Source organism: Labrus mixtus, chromosome 15, assembly GCF_963584025.1.
Source record: "Labrus mixtus chromosome 15, fLabMix1.1, whole genome shotgun sequence".
In the NCBI taxonomy this organism is placed as follows: domain Eukaryota; kingdom Metazoa; phylum Chordata; class Actinopteri; order Labriformes; family Labridae; genus Labrus; species Labrus mixtus.
In genome coordinates, this window is record NC_083626.1 from 24427259 (window position 1) to 24444816 (window position 17558).

At 41.9% G+C, this 17558-nt stretch overlaps 1 protein-coding gene across 1 annotated transcript in view; it reads left to right on the forward strand.

Moving 5' to 3' along the window:
• The window catches only part of plxna2 (plexin A2), a 211398-nt gene extending 195882 nt beyond the window's left edge, over nucleotides 1–15516 (forward strand). Inside the window, exons 27-32 of the mRNA XM_061057927.1 lie at nucleotides 1514–1613; nucleotides 5032–5222; nucleotides 5829–5998; nucleotides 6182–6394; nucleotides 6691–6841; nucleotides 10802–15516. Coding sequence (XP_060913910.1) covers nucleotides 1514–1613; nucleotides 5032–5222; nucleotides 5829–5998; nucleotides 6182–6394; nucleotides 6691–6841; nucleotides 10802–10897 — 921 coding nt within the window. The 3' untranslated portion in view covers nucleotides 10898–15516. The remainder of the gene's footprint in view (nucleotides 1–1513; nucleotides 1614–5031; nucleotides 5223–5828; nucleotides 5999–6181; nucleotides 6395–6690; nucleotides 6842–10801) is intronic.
• Nucleotides 15517–17558: the final 2042 nt, after the last annotated feature.

Consider the following 17558-nt stretch of genomic DNA (forward strand, 5'->3'; position numbering starts at 1 on the left):
CAGTTTCATGATTATTTAATGACATTGTTAGACGGCTGAAGGATCTCTGAGGGCGGGATCTGTCTTTAAACATATCCGTTTAAAATGTTTTTGCATCGCTTCTGAATCTAGAGGAGCCCATAATACAGTTCTTTGTAAACATAAACCACACAGGGGGGGAAAAAAAGATGATCCTCAATTTATGTCTCATAAACTTGACGCAAAATCTTTCACACAGCCTCTTCTCTTCTTCTTTTCTTTTCCTCTTTGACCCTGACTTCATGCTGCTCTGATGCTATTATTAAACCTCCGTGCCCCTGTTTTTCTGAAAGGGTGTGAAGTGTACACGAGATGAGACGTTCAGCATTCTAGTCTTCTGCTTCATTCTCTATTCCTCTCTCTCTCTCTCTCTCTCTCTCTCTCTCTCTCTCTCTCTCTCTCTCTCTCCTCTTAGCATCTTATCCCGGGTCTCCAAAGCTTACATCATGTCTCTAATGTTTGTGAAGGGGATGACAATGACAGTGGTGTTGAGTAGAGCCATCATGCAGTCGCAGCACTCTGCTCAGCTGTGGAGGAAAAAAAAAAAAAAGCCACAGGGTTGCTCGTGGAGAACAGCAGGGAGAGGAGATATGACAGAACGGGAGGGGTGGTGCAGGGGTTCTATTCACTGAGGGACTCACTTTTCCTCCATGTAGTCTACTGTACCCTTTTATACCAACATTACATAACATTACTCACTTAGAATAGTTTTGAGCAAAGTGTGAACTTTGCATTCAAATAGGACTTACTACTTACAAAATTGAACTTTGATTCATACTGTACGTACATCACACCTAGTCTAAGGATTCATCAGTGCTCTCTCAGTGGTTCATCCAATGCTACATATCTTACAGAGCACAAAGGATTGTGGGTCTTCATTGCCAAAAATGCATGCTAGTGTTACGCTGGTGAAATTGGTGAACTTTGGTTGTCTTAGCGTTTACTATAAACGTTAGAGGGGGGCACAGTTGATCAAATATGTGACTTTGTTATCCCTTAATCTGTTAACAAAGACATTAATGTGATGGCAGTTAAATCCCTTTATTAATTTAAGTTCATGTTGAAGTCCAAAGACTTCAGGCGTATTTGGGAGAACGTCTAAAGCTTGGCAGCTTCTGACTGGGAAACACCATTACCGTGTGTTAAAACCTGACTTACTGTAGGTTCACTTAGAAAAGTCAAGGTGAAGGACTTAAGATCTCTTGTTGAGGGTCCACTGCACACTTTGAAACCCGGCTCTGTAGGGATCTCCAACTTAGCATCAGCATTTTTAAATTAATTCAGGAAAGACAGCGCAAAGGAGTACAGAAACGCAAAGAGAACCATCATGTAGGAGCTTGTTTAGAAAGTCTAGCCACAGCATGTTGGACTGTTTGTGAACAATATAAAGTACATTTATCATACACGTTGGGGGGGGAAGAGTTACAGTAATCTTAATGTATGGATATCGGACTATGCAGCAGCTGATTGACGTTTCATGTGTCTCTCCTCACAGGTGTCAGACCGCTGCGTGGTGGCTTTGGTGCCCAAACAGACCTCATCATACAACATCCCCTCCTCAGCCAGCATATCCCGCTCCTCCATCAGCAGATATGGTGAGTCAACAGAACAAAATGCTCAAGCTTTCACATCGATTGATGCATTGATTTGCAAAATGCCATACATCATTATGAATGCATTTGCAGGCTTATTCAGCAGTCACTCCAAAGTGAATCCTCACGCCAATGAGACTTTGGTGCTCTTTGTGTCTTACAGACGCATCAAAAGGTGTTTATTAATGTTGGTGGTTTCACATATGAACAAAGCCAAATATGCTCTCTCCCCAAAGCCGTGGTCAGCTCGGTTTGGAGCTGCTCTTCTTTTTCGTGTATTTTCCCAACCTTCTTCTCTCTCCAACTGTGTGTGCTGCAGTTTGCTTTTCAGTTCAGGTCCAAACTCTGTTGGATGTTACAACAAGGAAGAGAGTATAGAGAGAAAGAGATGAAGGGGAGAGGGAAGCGAGAGATATAGCCACTGTTTCCCAGCCATCCTATTATTGTAATGAAGATGCATTCTGTGCACACATGCATGCGAGCGCACGCACACGCGTCAGATGTTCTTGTAGTTTTCGGGCTGCTGGGTGCCAATTTTTGGTTCCTTTTCCAGACACACGCAGCAGCACGAGGCGACTTGTGATTACTAATTATTCTGTGTGAATGATACTTCACACAAACACAGACAGATAAGTGAGCACGGCCAATTATCAGGATAGGGGAGGGAAATTGAAGGCTGGCTTTACAACACAGACAGAGAGCTCACAGCAGCCTTCTCCCACCAAGCAATTAAATAGTTTTATTAAGGCTCGGGTACCTGTGGATTCTTAACGTCAAAAACACCTTCATCCTTAGTGTTTTAACTATGAAAAAATGTCTTTCAAAATCTGCAAAATAACTCATCAGATATTGTCAATGACAACATTTTAAGAGTTGATGGAGTACCAAATTATGGTGAACAAATATAAGCTTAGATGTAACAAAACAGAGAATATAATTGCTTCAATGATTTTGTTATTTTAAAATCACAGCTACAACTTCAGACTAATGTCTCTGGGGATATTTTTATCCGTCAGGAAATTGCAATAAGCCGCTGAGAGGCACCACTTTCCTGCATTCTTCTTTTTTCTTCTTTTTTTGGGGTGGTGGTGGTGGTGGGGCGGGGGGGGGGGGGGGGGGGGGGGGGGGGGGGTACGAGTGTTCAGGCGTTAAACGTGCATGGAATAAAAAGCGGGCGGCTCCGCTGGCATGTTCCTGTCCCCTCATCAATCATGGGTTGGCACAGCAGCCACAGCTGCACCCCGACACCTGCTGATGGATTCATACCAATTTACCATTCAACACTTAGCATCTTGACTCAATTTGAAACCCCAGGCCCCCCCCATCTCCCCCCTCCCCCCACCTGCCCCGTTCAAGCCTTAAAATCAGCCAGAACACACCACAATACTGCCTGGATGTGTCCAAAAGCCTGGGACTACAACCAGGCTTTGTGTAATCAGAGATGGAAACATGCACACTATGTTTGTTCAAGTAGAAGTGCAGATATCTGTTTGTTTTTTTTACATGTAATCATCCCATCCTTTAAGGTTAGAATCGTTGAAGATGTTATGAAGGAGGCCTTACAAAGATCTATGGGTAACACAGTAAAACTAAAGTAAGGAGCCATGCTCTTACATTGAAGGAGTAAAAAGTTCATGTGTCCGTGTTAACATATGGGAAGTTAAGTGTTACATCAGAATAAAGACTGCCTAAGCTAAGTGCAGATACCTAAAAACAAAGAGTTGTACTTCATTCTGTTGCTGTCTCTGGTTAGAGGGTAAAAAACTGGAGGGATGAGGAAATAGCAGTGGCTGGATTAAGATTGGATTTGTGACCTCGGTCCATTCTTGCACTCAGGTTCATATTTCCAACTCCCCCCTGCTCAAACCTTACACACCCTTGTGGTGAGTCTGGAGGCGCAGGTTGGTTTTATTTGAAAGGTGTAAGTGTCTGCATCAGCAGCAGAAAGCTTTGTTGTTCATCTGGGCCTTTGAAACCAGGTCAGAGAGATCCTCCTTGAGATCCTCAGATCCTAAAAGCTCCAGAGATCCGGCTGCCAGGAGGAGTTGTCGGCTAATTAGAGAAACTGAAACCTGTATCATTCAGACGCGGCGAGGAGGAGGCAGGAACACGAGAGCCGAGATGAGGAGGATGTATGGATGAAGGAGGGTCGTCTGGGTGCTTAGCAAATTAAAGATCTTTTGATGCATTGATAAGAGTGTGACAGGGACGTTTTCAACACGGCGCCGGTACAATATGGCAGGGGAGAGCCAATTACAAGTGCTTTCAAGAGAAGCCAGCAGCAAGCATGTCTCAGTCAGTCAGAGAGGCAGGGATTGTATAGAGAGGGGAGGGGGAAGATGTTTAAAATGAGAGTAGAAAATGAAAAAAAGAAAAGGCAAGTGGGAAAAAAAATCAAAGAAAGAAGGACATTGAGAATCTTTGTCCTAAAACACATTTCCACAGCGAAGATTTTCCCCAGAGAGCAAGTCTCTTGGAGGTTTTCCACTGCAGAGACCAGGATCTAAATAAAGGTAACCACAGTAAAGAAAGACGGGGTGAAATAAAGTCCATGGGGCTTAAATGTAAACCCCAAAAGGTCTCTGTTCCAGGGGTTGAACTTTCCAAAAAGTTCAGGGACTTTTGGGAGGGGGTGTTTTAGCGCTAAACATCTAAGATGACTCAAGTAGTCGTAGCATTTTAAAGACCGGCAGATCAGCAATCATTTTTAACTGTCTGGATGTGTTTCCAACTGATGTTTAAATATTAACTAGTCTGTGAGGAAGTATGTGCTGCCAGTTTCCCCATTATGCACCAGTTAGTTGACTACTTAAAGAGGTGAGAGTGCATGGGGGGGAAACATCAGAAAAGGTCTTGATGCTGAATTGCGTCTTGTCAGCTTCATATTGATTAAGATGGCATGGCTTTTTCAGGCTCTTTAGATCTTGGTGCAAAGATCTAAGATGTGTTTGAGGAACCGTTTGGTCCTTTTTGAAAGTAGCTTTTGGGACTTAAAGTCCCTGGTACTTTTGCTGTTAACGTGGCTTTCTATATTCAATAAGACAAATATGACAAGTGTGTGGCAAATTCTTTTTTTTTTTGCCCTTCTTATGTGTCATCTACGATTCCAGTTTTGAAGAAAGCCACTTCTAATTGAGGTGATGCCAGGGAACACAACTTCTCTGCTTTTTCATTACTGTTTTCCTTCCATAAAATGATACATTTCCTTCATAGAGCTGGAGGAAGAGACACTGAGGAGCAGTGGAATAGAGTTTAAAAGTGCCTGTGAGAGAACGTGGACTTGCTGTTGGAGTTATTAATGTTTGCTTAACTTGTGTCTCAGCTACACCTCGGAGCAGCGTTTGTTTTTCATAATCATTTAGTCTCCGCCGATATTAAATTCTGTGTCTCTCTCTCTCTCTATTTTTATTTTTCCGTACAGACTCTTCGTTCCGATACACGGGCAGCCCCGACAGCCTGCGTTCTCGTGCTCCCATGATCACTCCTGATCTAGAAAGTGGAGTGAAGGTGTGGCACCTGGTGAAGAACCACGAACACGGAGACCAGAAGGAGGGAGATCGAGGCAGCAAGATGGTCTCTGAGATTTATCTGACCAGGCTGCTAGCTACCAAGGTATACTCATATTCTGCCATAGACTTCTAGATGTCAACACTAGGGCCCGAATGATTTGGAATTTTTGCGACCGATACCGAAAAAAAAAATTGGATTTATCGGCCGATATCTTTCTTAGATCTATCATGGATCTGTAGAGATACATAGATATAGATCCATACAATTTTTGCATTGATCCCTTAAATGCAGTTATCAAACAATTATAAAAAAGAAGACAAGATGGCCACTAAACTGGAAAGTAACTGGGCATGTACGTGCTTTACCACTTGACACGCTGGAGAGTGATAATGCTTGTTATGATCCATATAGCGCCCTCTGCTGGTGAAACAGAACTGCTAGTGTAATACAATGATACTCAAATGAAATGCTATGTGACTGGTGAATAAATCCAGTAATATCGGCGCATTTCTGCGATAAAATAAGCCGATACCGATAGTAACTTGATATCCTTATATCGGCCGGACGATTAATCGGTCGGCCTCTGGTCAACACGTCCTAACCTGTTTAGTTTCATGCTCAGTGAAGATATTCCATTTGCTCTTTGGGTTAAGTGTTGACTCTCGTTGCCCACGAGTCACTAACCTTTGTTCGCTGCTTTTCTTTCAGGGTACGCTACAAAAATTTGTGGACGATCTGTTCGAGACGTTGTTCAGCACGGTTCACAGAGGGAGCACTCTTCCCCTCGCCATCAAGTACATGTTTGACTTCCTGGACGAGCAGGCGGACAAACACGGGATCCATGACACGGACGTACGCCACACGTGGAAAAGCAACTGGTAAGACCTGCTTTCAGAGACACAAAGATTAATATCACCAAAGAAAAAAAGTAGGTCCTCACATGATGTCATAACTGCTCCAGTGTGACATGATGATTCTATTTTTAGGATCACAGCTCAGCTGGAGGAGTATTCATTAACCATGAGAGACTCTTACTTATTCCCTTTGTTTCCGTCTTCCAGCCTTCCGCTGCGTTTCTGGGTGAATGTGATCAAGAACCCGCAGTTTGTGTTTGACATCCACAAGAGCAGCATCACGGACGCCTGCCTGTCTGTCGTAGCTCAGACTTTTATGGATTCTTGCTCCACTTCAGAGCACCGCCTGGGCAAAGACTCCCCATCCAATAAGCTGCTCTACGCTAAAGATATCCCCAATTATAAGAGCTGGGTAGAGAGGTAAGAAACTACTAACCATTCCGATCCCCTCAGTCACGTCTTTTTGTATCCTCTTACTGGAATCTTTGGAGAAATTGATTCATAAGCCTCTTTCTTCTTGCCTACACTTCTCATTTTTACTCTGTGAAAGCCCCCTCTGAATGACTCTTATCAGGTATTCATGGGTAGTGAAAGTGATATTGTGCCTCAAAAAGTAGACTTAAAAAAAAATGTAGATCTCAGTTGGACTATTTCATCGACTCTGAGAGTTTCTGAGCGTGTTTCCCCCCCCCCCTCTTCTGCCCTCCCCGCCTCAGGTACTACGCCGACATCAACCGGTTGCCAGCCATTAGCGACCAGGACATGAACGCTTATTTGGCAGAGCAGGCCAGACTGCACTCCACAGAGTTCAACATGCTCAGCGCTCTCAACGAGATCTACTCGTACATCAGCAAGTACAGTGAGGAGGTGAGTGATGTTTCCCTTTTTACTGGCACACACACACGTCTAACAGGGTGACTGATGAACTTTGTTTTGATGGAGTCAGCAGCTTTTGAATGTTATGCATCAAACCAAGGAAATCGAGAAAGTTGTTTAGTTTTTGTGTGTGCTAATAAGCCCTTGAGTGTTTTTCTATGATTTAAATTATTTGTTTATATCCTATTCACACGTAAAATCAATCAAGAAGAACAAGAAATTGATTTCCTGTTAAGGAAAAGCCAAATAGAGTTTTTTTTTTTTAACAAGAGTACAAAATATGGCTGCTGTGACCACTTGTTGAAAAAACATTCATGCACTTATTTTTCAGATATAATCAAATAAAATAAAAAAACAACATTTTTTTTAAAAAGATTATCCAGGGTGCAGATGGCCTAGCGGTTTGGTCTCACCCTTTGAACGGAGGGTTCATGTCACCGGGTTCAAGTCCAACCTGGCCTAAAGATCAAAAATAATTATTTAAAAAAATACAATTTTGGGGGGGAAATTATGAGAAATTTTCACCCTATGAACAATAGTGCCCTTTCTTTTTTTTTTAAAATTAACCATTATTTAACCAGGAGAAAACACACAACGAGCATACAAGTATAACACAAAAGACTATAATACATTACAAGACATAATAGATTCTGCAGAACATAAACAGCCAGGTGTACCTGCCTCCAAGTCATTTAAAATCATCTTAAAAGCCTCCAATGAGACCAGCTCTTAAAGTTTCAGATCTTTTTTTTATAATTCAATATCTCTGACGTTTACTGGTGGGGCTGTTTTCTGATTAAGTGAGATAAGAATTTGACCTCCGTGTTCTTTAAAAACAATCTCCATCCTTCGACTGCTCTGCTCTGACATTTGCCATTTCACTCTGTTTTCGTCCGTCTCTCTCTCTATATTCCCCTCGTTTTCCTCTCTTGTTTGACTTTTACTGTTTAATGTCTCCCGTTGCACTAATAGCATAAACTCCTACAAACAAGTTTTATTAAAATGTATAGTTAAGGCACCGATGTTTTCTCAGGTAAAGGGTTGAACCCTGCCCTCATTAAATGCTTCTATTTCTGTGCAGCGTCATTCATTTCCAGAGCGATGTGATCTCAGATAAACCCCCGTCCCCCCCGTCCTCTGCACTACATACTGATCTCCTCCACTTGCAGATTCTACCTGGAGGGCAGTCCCAGGCGCTGTTTCCGTAATGAGCTGCTGCCTCACTGAATCAGCCGCTAATTATCGGCAGATTGAGAGCGCAAATTGAACATAAAAAAGGAGTGCTTCGTATTTGCTGCACACTTTTAGGCGCACGTGTATGTTGGCCTCTTTGTTCCCAGAACGTACATCAAGTGTCAAAAGGTTAGTGAGGTCAGCTCAGAGTCTTCAGTAGACTCCCCCAAAGCCCGGAGACCTGCTGAGACCGGAGCTTTAACAAGACGCTGCGTCTGATCCGTGGAGTAGAAAGTGAATATCTACAAGCTCCCAGCATGCCGCGCTGTCATTTTCGCAGTGTTGAGTTAGTGTGCTATCTATTATATAGGGCTCTCATGGGCAACACACACACACACATTTACACGCACACACACACTGTCAGATCACAGGAAGCGTAGAGAGGAGGGAGGAAGATAGGGATGGAGGACGCATTTATAGAGACATTCTGCTTCTAATGTCAGCTCCTCCTCTGGGAAGCATTAGCCTGACCTTTATGTTGTACCACACACTCTCTCTCTCTCTCTCTCTCTCTCTCTCTCTCCCTCTTTTCTCTCCCTCATTCCTTTACAGTCCTCCTCTTTTCCCCCATTATCCAGTCAGCTTCCCCCTTTGCTCCCCATGAATCTCACACGCCCACTTTTGCTGCCTCTGCAGTTGTATCCGTCTGATGCACACATGCATTAAGACATATGCAAAAACCCTCTTATATTTACTGCACACGCACTCTGCACATGTCACCCCATCACTCCTGCAGTATCTGCCATCTCCCCAGAGTGCAATGTGTTAAGAAAAAAAATAAAAACATTGTTGCATTCTTACTCAGCCCTTCACAAAAGGGTTGGTGTCAGGCTCACCGGGGGCCCGAGCCACAGCCTACTTAAATGGATTTGGGAGATGGCAGTGGGAGCTGCCCCTGCATGCAGTGCCGCAGATTAATAATAGATCGCTATCGGGCCACGATGAAGAGGAGGAAGCGCTCTGCCTGTAGCTGCCAAGCCTTAAGAGCACTTAAGCAGATGAGAGGAAGATGATAGGTGGGCAGACGGAGAGTGCGTTCTGCAACAGGACAGGGAGCAAACAAAAGGTTTTGCCGTGCTGTGCAGAAAAAGAGAAGAAGAATGTTGCAGGCGAACTTTTTACTGGAGTGAAGATTGAAAAAGTCCACTCAAACAAAAAAAAAAAAAAATATATGATTGAAATGACGTTCTTGTCACTTGCGACCCTGCAGACCTTATTGAAAGTACAAAAATGAATACTACACTTAGTGTTTGTTTTATTTATTCTCATTCTCATAACCTTTTTTTTTTTTAACCAGGAACTGAAAAGGAACCTGACCAAGATAACACACCATTACAGTGACCAACCTTACAAAATCAGCACATCCAAACAAACTGAGGCAGTAAAAAAACAAAAAAATGAAGCAGAATAGCTTCTGATTGACGTGTGTGAATAAATGACTAAACACGATATCTTAGATGGGAAAAAAAAAGCTCTTGCATAATCTAAAAAAATGTGGGTTTTTGGGTGACACTTTCTTCCTTTAAAGTAATTTATTATTTATCTCTTCCTTCAGAATATTCTTAATGACACATTGCATAAGAGTGGACGATTCATTTTTTTGGATCATCAATTATTCACTCAAACACTGCTCTCCTTCTCGTAGTCAAGCGCAGTGTTAAATGGGTTCACAGAGCCAAACAGGTACCCACACCAGAAACATCATATTGATAAAAAAAAAAAAGGCTGCAGTGTTCGTGTACAGAGATGCGTATCAGAGGTGATATAGACGTGGCCCATATTGTAATATATTTCCCCCCTGCTTTATATTCATATTAAAGGCCTTTGCCATGTGTGCTGGTGTCACTCTGACTGATATCCGCCCTGACAAGGCAGACACTAGATGAGAGAATGAAGAGGGAGCCTGTCTGAATCCCTTTTGAACCTCTTTGACAAATGCCAAATTTACAAGAAATGGGCGCAGAAGATAAAAAGGGAAAGGCTAATACACAAATATTCCACGGTGTTGTCACAGACAAAGGCGGTGATGTAACTCTCTTATTATTCTTTCATGTGACGTCCGTACAGAAAGCGGCAGAGCAGGCTCCTCTCCAGACGTGTTAGGATCCCATTTTCTATTTGCTGTTCTGTTTCCCAAACCTAGACTTCAGTGTTGTCTGATACCAGTGTGGTTAAATCAACATTCTTTTGTTATTATTTAACAGCTTTAGGCTTTACTACTTACCCTGTATGAACGTGATTGTATTAAAGCCTGACTGTCTGTACACTGAAAATTACTATCATGAAAAGTAGCTCAACTAGCTTAACTCCTGACATCCTGTGCCAGCCAGAGAGTCAGAGGAACGTGATAGCATAGTGGTTAGTACATGCGCCCCCATGTACAGAGGCTTCCTCAAAAGTGGGCGGCCTGGGTCCGAATCCGACCTGTGGCTTTTTTCCTGCATGTCATTCCCCACTCTCTCTCCTGATTCCTGACGTTAACCACTGTCCTGTTTTTAAATAAATGCATAATAAAAACCCCAAAAAGTAAATTTAAAAACAAGTCTTTGGCTTTGTTTTCTTTGAATTTCAATAAATACTGCTCAAAAATGTCTGATTTTGGTGATGCAGATTACTTTTTTAAGTAATATGTTATTTTCTGTAGTTATCAGATTTATAAGGATGCAGTGTATTTTTTTTTATTGCCGGTATTTGACCACAGTTTTGTCTTCTCTACAGATCACAGCAGCTCTGGAGCAGGACGAACAGGCGAGGAAGCAGAGGTTAGCCTACAAGGTGGATCAGCTCATCTCCGCCATGTCCTACGAGAGCTGAGAGTCAGAGAGAAGGGACCATAATCTGTAAGGACCAACCCAAAAAACAGGGTCCGGCATTACTTACCTCTCATCTTTGGTGAGCTAGCTTGAACCCGTGAGCCAGACCTGGGACCTCTCTGTATCCGCAGCCGTACAGACTTCAACTTGCTTTCCTTTGTATTTCTCCCGCCTCCTCCCATGTCGGCACCAGCTCAGAGCCCACAGACTAATAATAAACCCGGCCCTGCAGCTGGGGCTGATAATGGCATGGAGGAGGAACATCAGCAGAGGAGGCATCAACATGGCTTGTATTTATTTATTTTTTTTCGTTTCTTTGTTTCTCAAAGGATATTTTCTCTCAGTTTCACAGGAAATTGTATGTTGTGTGTGCGCGTGGGTGTGTGTGTGTGTGTGTGTGTGTGTGTGTGTGTGTGTGCACGAGTGTGTGTTTGTGTCATGCAGAAGAAGACTCCTCAGCAAATTGAGAAACAGATTTTATTCTTTACTCACTTCTGAGTGTGAAACGGACACAAGTTTAAGAAGAAGAAGAAGAAGAAGAAGAAGGACAGATCTCAAGCTGGACAGCTGAGTTGGCATTCAGATTTTTATTTTTGTACTTGTACATTTGAATATTATCAGTTGCAGCTGAAATATACCACACAGGATCCCCATACATGTTGTATAAAGACATAAAGAGTGTAACGAGACATGAGGGGTGGTGTCACAGGCCCACGTCTTCTCCCACTCATCCCCTCGTTGGACTGATGCTTCATCACGACACGGACTAAACCTCTTCTCCAATCAGAAGTGTACAGGAAACATGAAACTATGTGCTCATCATCTAAGAGTGAACAGATCTCCACTCGTGGTGGTCACGGTTCAGCCAGCATGCTTGCACCTAAACTGAGGATTATAGAGAAGAAGTGTATTTAGAGGACTACCTTCAAATCAGCATCACTCTGGTTTTCAAGGCTTTGTCCAGCAGTTAGGTCATCTATGTATGTACCAGTTGCCAATCAGTGTATGTGAATGTACACATTTTTTTTGTCTGTATGTCTATTTGAGTTTTGCAAACAGAAAGGGGGCTCAGTCGAACTGAGCTCTGTAGATATTTGCATTAGCTCGTCTAGTGAACAGCTTCATTTGTCCGTCCTGGCCCGAAACCCTCCAACTGCTTCCCAAACATTATTTACCCTCAATGTGGCTAGCGCCGCTGCTCATACAGCACAGTATGTACAGCTAGCGGTTAGCAGAGACAAACAACAGCAATTAAACATATTCTATTGGCAGCGTTTTCCTCTGGCTTCACACTCGGGAATGCGACAAATGCTGTCGATGATGTTGCAGTGTTCAAGGTTGCAAATCATGTAAATGTAGAAAATCTCACAAATTGTATTCATTTCCTGCTTCCTGATTGCTTAGCATCTGAAAAACAAAAATCTCAAACCTCGAGCCACAGCAACAAAATACTTGGTAACACACCGTCAGAAGCCCTTTGCGGACATACATTTTATATTACCGTGATAAAAAGTACATTTCGGTTATTTTATCTCTTTATCTCGGGCTGGTTTTCCTGTGATGACGAGTTCATTTCAGTCGTTCTCTCAAAACTTGAGAAAAACTAATTTGTACCTCAAGATGTTGAAATAAGTTTGAGATCTTGAGAAAACAACTGGAAAGTACCCGTTGTCACAGGAAAAGAGAGTAAAATAAACAGGCTTCTGTAGGCTACCACCAGATAACTAAAGTACTTCTTTAGCTACTTCCTAGCTGAAATAATTCAGCTACAAAGTGCTAAACTACAAAGTGGCTAAATGTCTACATTTAGCTCCTTTAAGCTAATATTACTGTTTGCTGCAAAGTGGCTGAATGCTAACATTTAGCTACACTTTTAAGCTTAGAACTCTGTTAGCTTGAAAGTAGCTGAAAAATAATACCTGAGTGGTGTTATGAGACATTATATTTTTACCTTCAGTTTCAGTTGTTGTCTGAAACTTGCTCAATGCTAACATTAGCGGTTGTTGCTTCCCAACCTGAGTTTGACGTTCGAGGAAAATGGCCGCCATGTGAGTATGATGAATAGGTTATTGTAGGCTAAAACACACCACACTATCACCACTGTTTTGCTCTTAGGGAACAACTTTATGTCAACCTTATGCGCATGCTATCACAGATAGATGTGCTCCAAGGGTCCATCTTTGATTTTTATCAAGTGCCAATGAGTAGCGTCAGATCTTGTTGGCCAGTTGACCACCACCCATGTTCTCGCACAGTCAATAAGAAGCCTAGCTGAGTGGGTCTATCTATATTGACCAAGTGCCAAAAGTTGCTGTTGTTTCCAAATTTTCACTAAATGTGTCAAAATATCGGTTTATGCTTTACAGAGGGAGGAAAAGCTCTTGTCTTTTTTTTTTGGTGTAGAGCTGGTTCAAAGTTGAGGCTTCCATATCTGCGAGAGTGGGCGATTTTTGAAACTCAAGAAAGGTACGAAAACATGAGCATGGGGAAAAGAGATCGTAAAAACATAAACGTGTATATTTCATGTTGTGTGTGTGTGTGTCTCTCCTGACTTAAAACCAAAACATCACAAGCTGCAGGCTGATGTAAACCTTCCATCCTTCTAGCTGGATGACAGAAAACTGTAGATTCCATCCTCTGGAAAGGTGGTTTCATTTTCTTCCGAGATCCATGTTTGCTTGTTGTTTACATCAAGTACTTGAAAAATAGGTGGTATTAAAGGTTTGCACAGTATTCTGCAATTGTGTTTTTGAGAGCATGACAAACACCAGTAGTAAGTGAAAGGTGCTTCTTTTCTCTGTGGCCTTAGATACCCACCTGCTTAGTGTTCTTGATCTTATTAGTCCTCGACTCGGGCACGGTTCCTTTCCGTGCTCTGGACCCCAGCGGTTTCTCACCACGGCTACACCGCTCCGCTGAAAACTGTCTTAGCGAGATGAAGCAAAAGGAAAGGTGAAGAGGGTATACGGGCCGGGCTCAGGCAGACATCTCCTCTTCCAGAGCTCGACTCGCCTGAGCCGTTTGAAGAGAAGTGTCGAGAAATGAGGAGAGAGGGAAAGGTAGAAAGAGAGAGAGAGAGAGGGATAGAGAACCCCTTTAGCTCTGGTTTCCTGCTCGGCCTTTGAAGCTGCTCTTTGATCTGAGTTGGTTGTGTGCACAGTGAGATCAGGAGATGGAAAGAAGAAAAAAAAAACATCTAACTAACAGGCAAGGAGAAATGTAGGATGAGCTGGTGATTGACACGCTGTTACTGTGTCTGACCAGTAGGGGCAGCAGCGGGGAAAGAGAAGTTGGACTTTTTTTTCCCCTCTTGTGAAAAAAGCCTCTTCTTACTCACTAACCCCAGAACAAAAATCTACAGGTACACATGAAACAGTACACACACAAAACTTCTTCCTTTTGATTAAGGTGTCTTCCCAATTTCAGCGAATAGAATTGTATCCTCCTCATACCTCACATTGCTTGTATGGAGTAATGCTTTTTATCATTTTTAACAGGACCTAAATGCCTTTTTTCCTTTTGCAAGGGATGAATTGTATGTTTAATAGAGTCTTTCCAACTCCGAGATGAGCTCCCCTGGACTCCGAAATGTGACAACATAATCAGAGGCACACTGATTGGTTAGAGAGTGACTTCGATTTGTTTTGTTTTTTCCTCTCAGAGATCATCTCTATCAGGATGTTTCCTTTTGTCTTGTGTGAGATTTTTTTTTGCATGCGTTTTAATATCACGCTTTAGTTCTGCCTGTTATTTCATATTGATCCACTCCATCATTAGTCTGACTGCAATTCTTACCGAAAGCCCGTTTTGTACCACGTCTTAAATCACAGCTGAATGCACCTTTTTTATTTTGTGAAAGAGATTCTTTGTGACTAGTTAGAGCTCGTTTCCATGCTGTACACTCATTGATGGGAACATTTGAATTCAGTCTGAACTGAGAAGAGACAAAGTTTGTTTACTCTTCCTGCAGCTCAGATCCCATTTGACTGCCAGTGTAGTGAAATATGGATAGACGCTCATAATAACAACCTCATTTCAGCTCAAGCTGACTGCTAATTGAAGATGCTTTGTGCACTTTTTCTGCTCTCAGTGTAACGTGTTGCCGAAGAGATGGTTTTGTAGTTTTGACTGGCATGTGTCATTCCTTTATATGAAACGAAGCATTTAATCTGAATTATTTTTGTTTGTTTGCTTTATCACATCAAACAGGGGAACTGAAATCCACATCAATATATTACCCTCAAGTCAAAAATATCACCAAGTATAAAACGAGTATCCTTCCATTTAAAACACATTGTAAACAAACCCTTTGTAGACACTGGAGTTCTGTAAAATAGTACTTACTGGCAATGATGATGACGACGACGATGACGATAATAATAATGGCTGTCTGTTCTTCTTGTTTTATAAAAGTGTTGTGAAAAATTGTAAGAAACTTAAAGTATTTAAAAAAGGTTGTTCTCTTGTTTTTTTTTATTTGCTTTGGTTTTGTTATGATAATATATTATTGTGTACCTATTGTAAATATGAAGCACACCTATTTTGCAAGCCAAGGATTCACTTTGTACTGTTGTTATATATAAATAAACTTTGCTGGTTAAAAATTGCATAGAACTGAAATCTGTATTCATGTCTTTTATTAAGCAACCACTAAATATAGGAAGATTATAAGGATGGAATCAACCCCAATCCATGCAAAGTCACAAAGTTTACATTGTTTTGCAGCTCTTAGTAAGATCTTAGATGAGAAAGAAGATGGGCTTCTACTTTCATATTTTGGATAAACAAACACTTCATTGACATAAAGATTATACCATGAGGACAAGTACCATGAGGTAGTCTATAGCAAAAGTTCAGAAAATAATAAACTATTATTTTTCAATTGTATGTGCCCTGGCACCTCTCCAGCTACCAGACCAACTTCCATATTATGGTCTGCATCAGGACTTGAACCAGCAACCCTTCAGTCCCCCCGGGTCTGAGCTACTGCCGCCCCAGTAGGCTTATCAGTTATCAGTAGGCTAATCATCAGGCTACTGGACAAGTATTAGACAGGGTAACCCTCTAAGGCAGACATCTTTTAAAGTTTGCTATCTTCTCATTAATTCAGTGTAACAGAAACAATAGAGAGGATTCAATTGTTTGAATCCAACTGCGCCATACCCCAGTCCAGTAGGTGGCGATATTGCACCTTTTTCCGATTTTTTTTTTCAATAGCTAATACCACTTAAAGAAGAAAAACATTTCCCATTCCCAAAATGTTTGACAGTTTGTCATCAAAACTGATGCCGAATTTGTTATTAACAGTTTATGTATGTAATGTCCCCATGAACGTCCAGGGAAAATAATTTAATATCACTTAAACACTAAAGAAAGGCGTAAAAGTCTGTGTTTCCAAAGGGGGATACCTTGAACTGGAAGTAGCGTTTTTGTTTCAATGATTTTTCAAAGTGGATTTATGAAGACATGAGAGACTCTGATATCCCCAGTAAGGGTAAGTCACCATGAATATAAAAACGAGTGTGTTATCTCTGTGTGGTCAGATTTCACCGAGTTATGGCCCCTGAAAGGGACCTGCGGTTCTATGGTAAATTTCACCAAAGTTTTTTAAATGCCTCCATTAGCTGTGTGATTCAGCTGCTTCTGAAGGCTGAAACACAAAAGGCTACGCTTACTTTCTGTTGCTTAAAAATGTCTGTAGCCTGCACCTGTCCCTTTCACTTCCAGCAGTAGTATATTTGCCTCATGTCTGTCTGCCTCTTCTTCAACTCCAGCTCAGTATGTGGGCGCCAGGGAGACACCGGCCACCCCTCTCCCATCCCCTGCAGCTCTGGGTTCATCCTGAGAGATCCTGCATTTCCCACTCACTTCCTGACTATCTGCTAACAGAATAACCTACTGCCTGTAACATGCTCAAGTGTGGTCTTTTGTCTCCATGCATGTCTGTTTTGCCAGACTGGGCTCGGCTTCTGTGCGTGCCACCGATCACATAAGGTTGCTAATGGAGGAGTGGGTCAGTATGTTTAGCTGAAATTGGGGGGGGGGGTCGTCAGTTTTCTCGCATAGGATGGCTCTTAATAACCACTGAGGCACAAACTCATACATTTGTTCCACTGTCCACATTTTGGATGCGTGTTAAAACTATAATAGAGTGGGAAAAAGACAAGACAAAAGTCATGCTGTTTTCAAATACAATATAAGCCACTGAACATTTATTTTATATTAAATTTAAAGGATAGGAAGATGAAGTCTGTTTCTAACTACAGATGGTGTTTTAATTAATGTTTCATCAGTGTGTAATCCTCAGCTGGTAAAGAGGTTAAAACTGAAACTGGGCTTTTATTTCAGAATCAAAGCCTGCTTTTCTTTTACATCTAAAATGAGACTGGCTGCTGCCACGTTAATGTCTGTTTGTACTGGACTATGGAAATGTCTTATACACGCACACCTCCTTTCTAAAGCTTACATTCTCTGGTCATTGTATATCACGGAGCTTTGACGTTCATCGCTCATTTTAAAGCCCTCGCTCATGATGACTGTTGTATCCGGTGGTGTAGTAGTGCAGGGGAGTATACCCATTTATTTTTTATACTCCATAGGGTATACCCACTTCTAAATCCCCTCTGATTCACACCATTAAATGATTGACCATATTCAGTAGG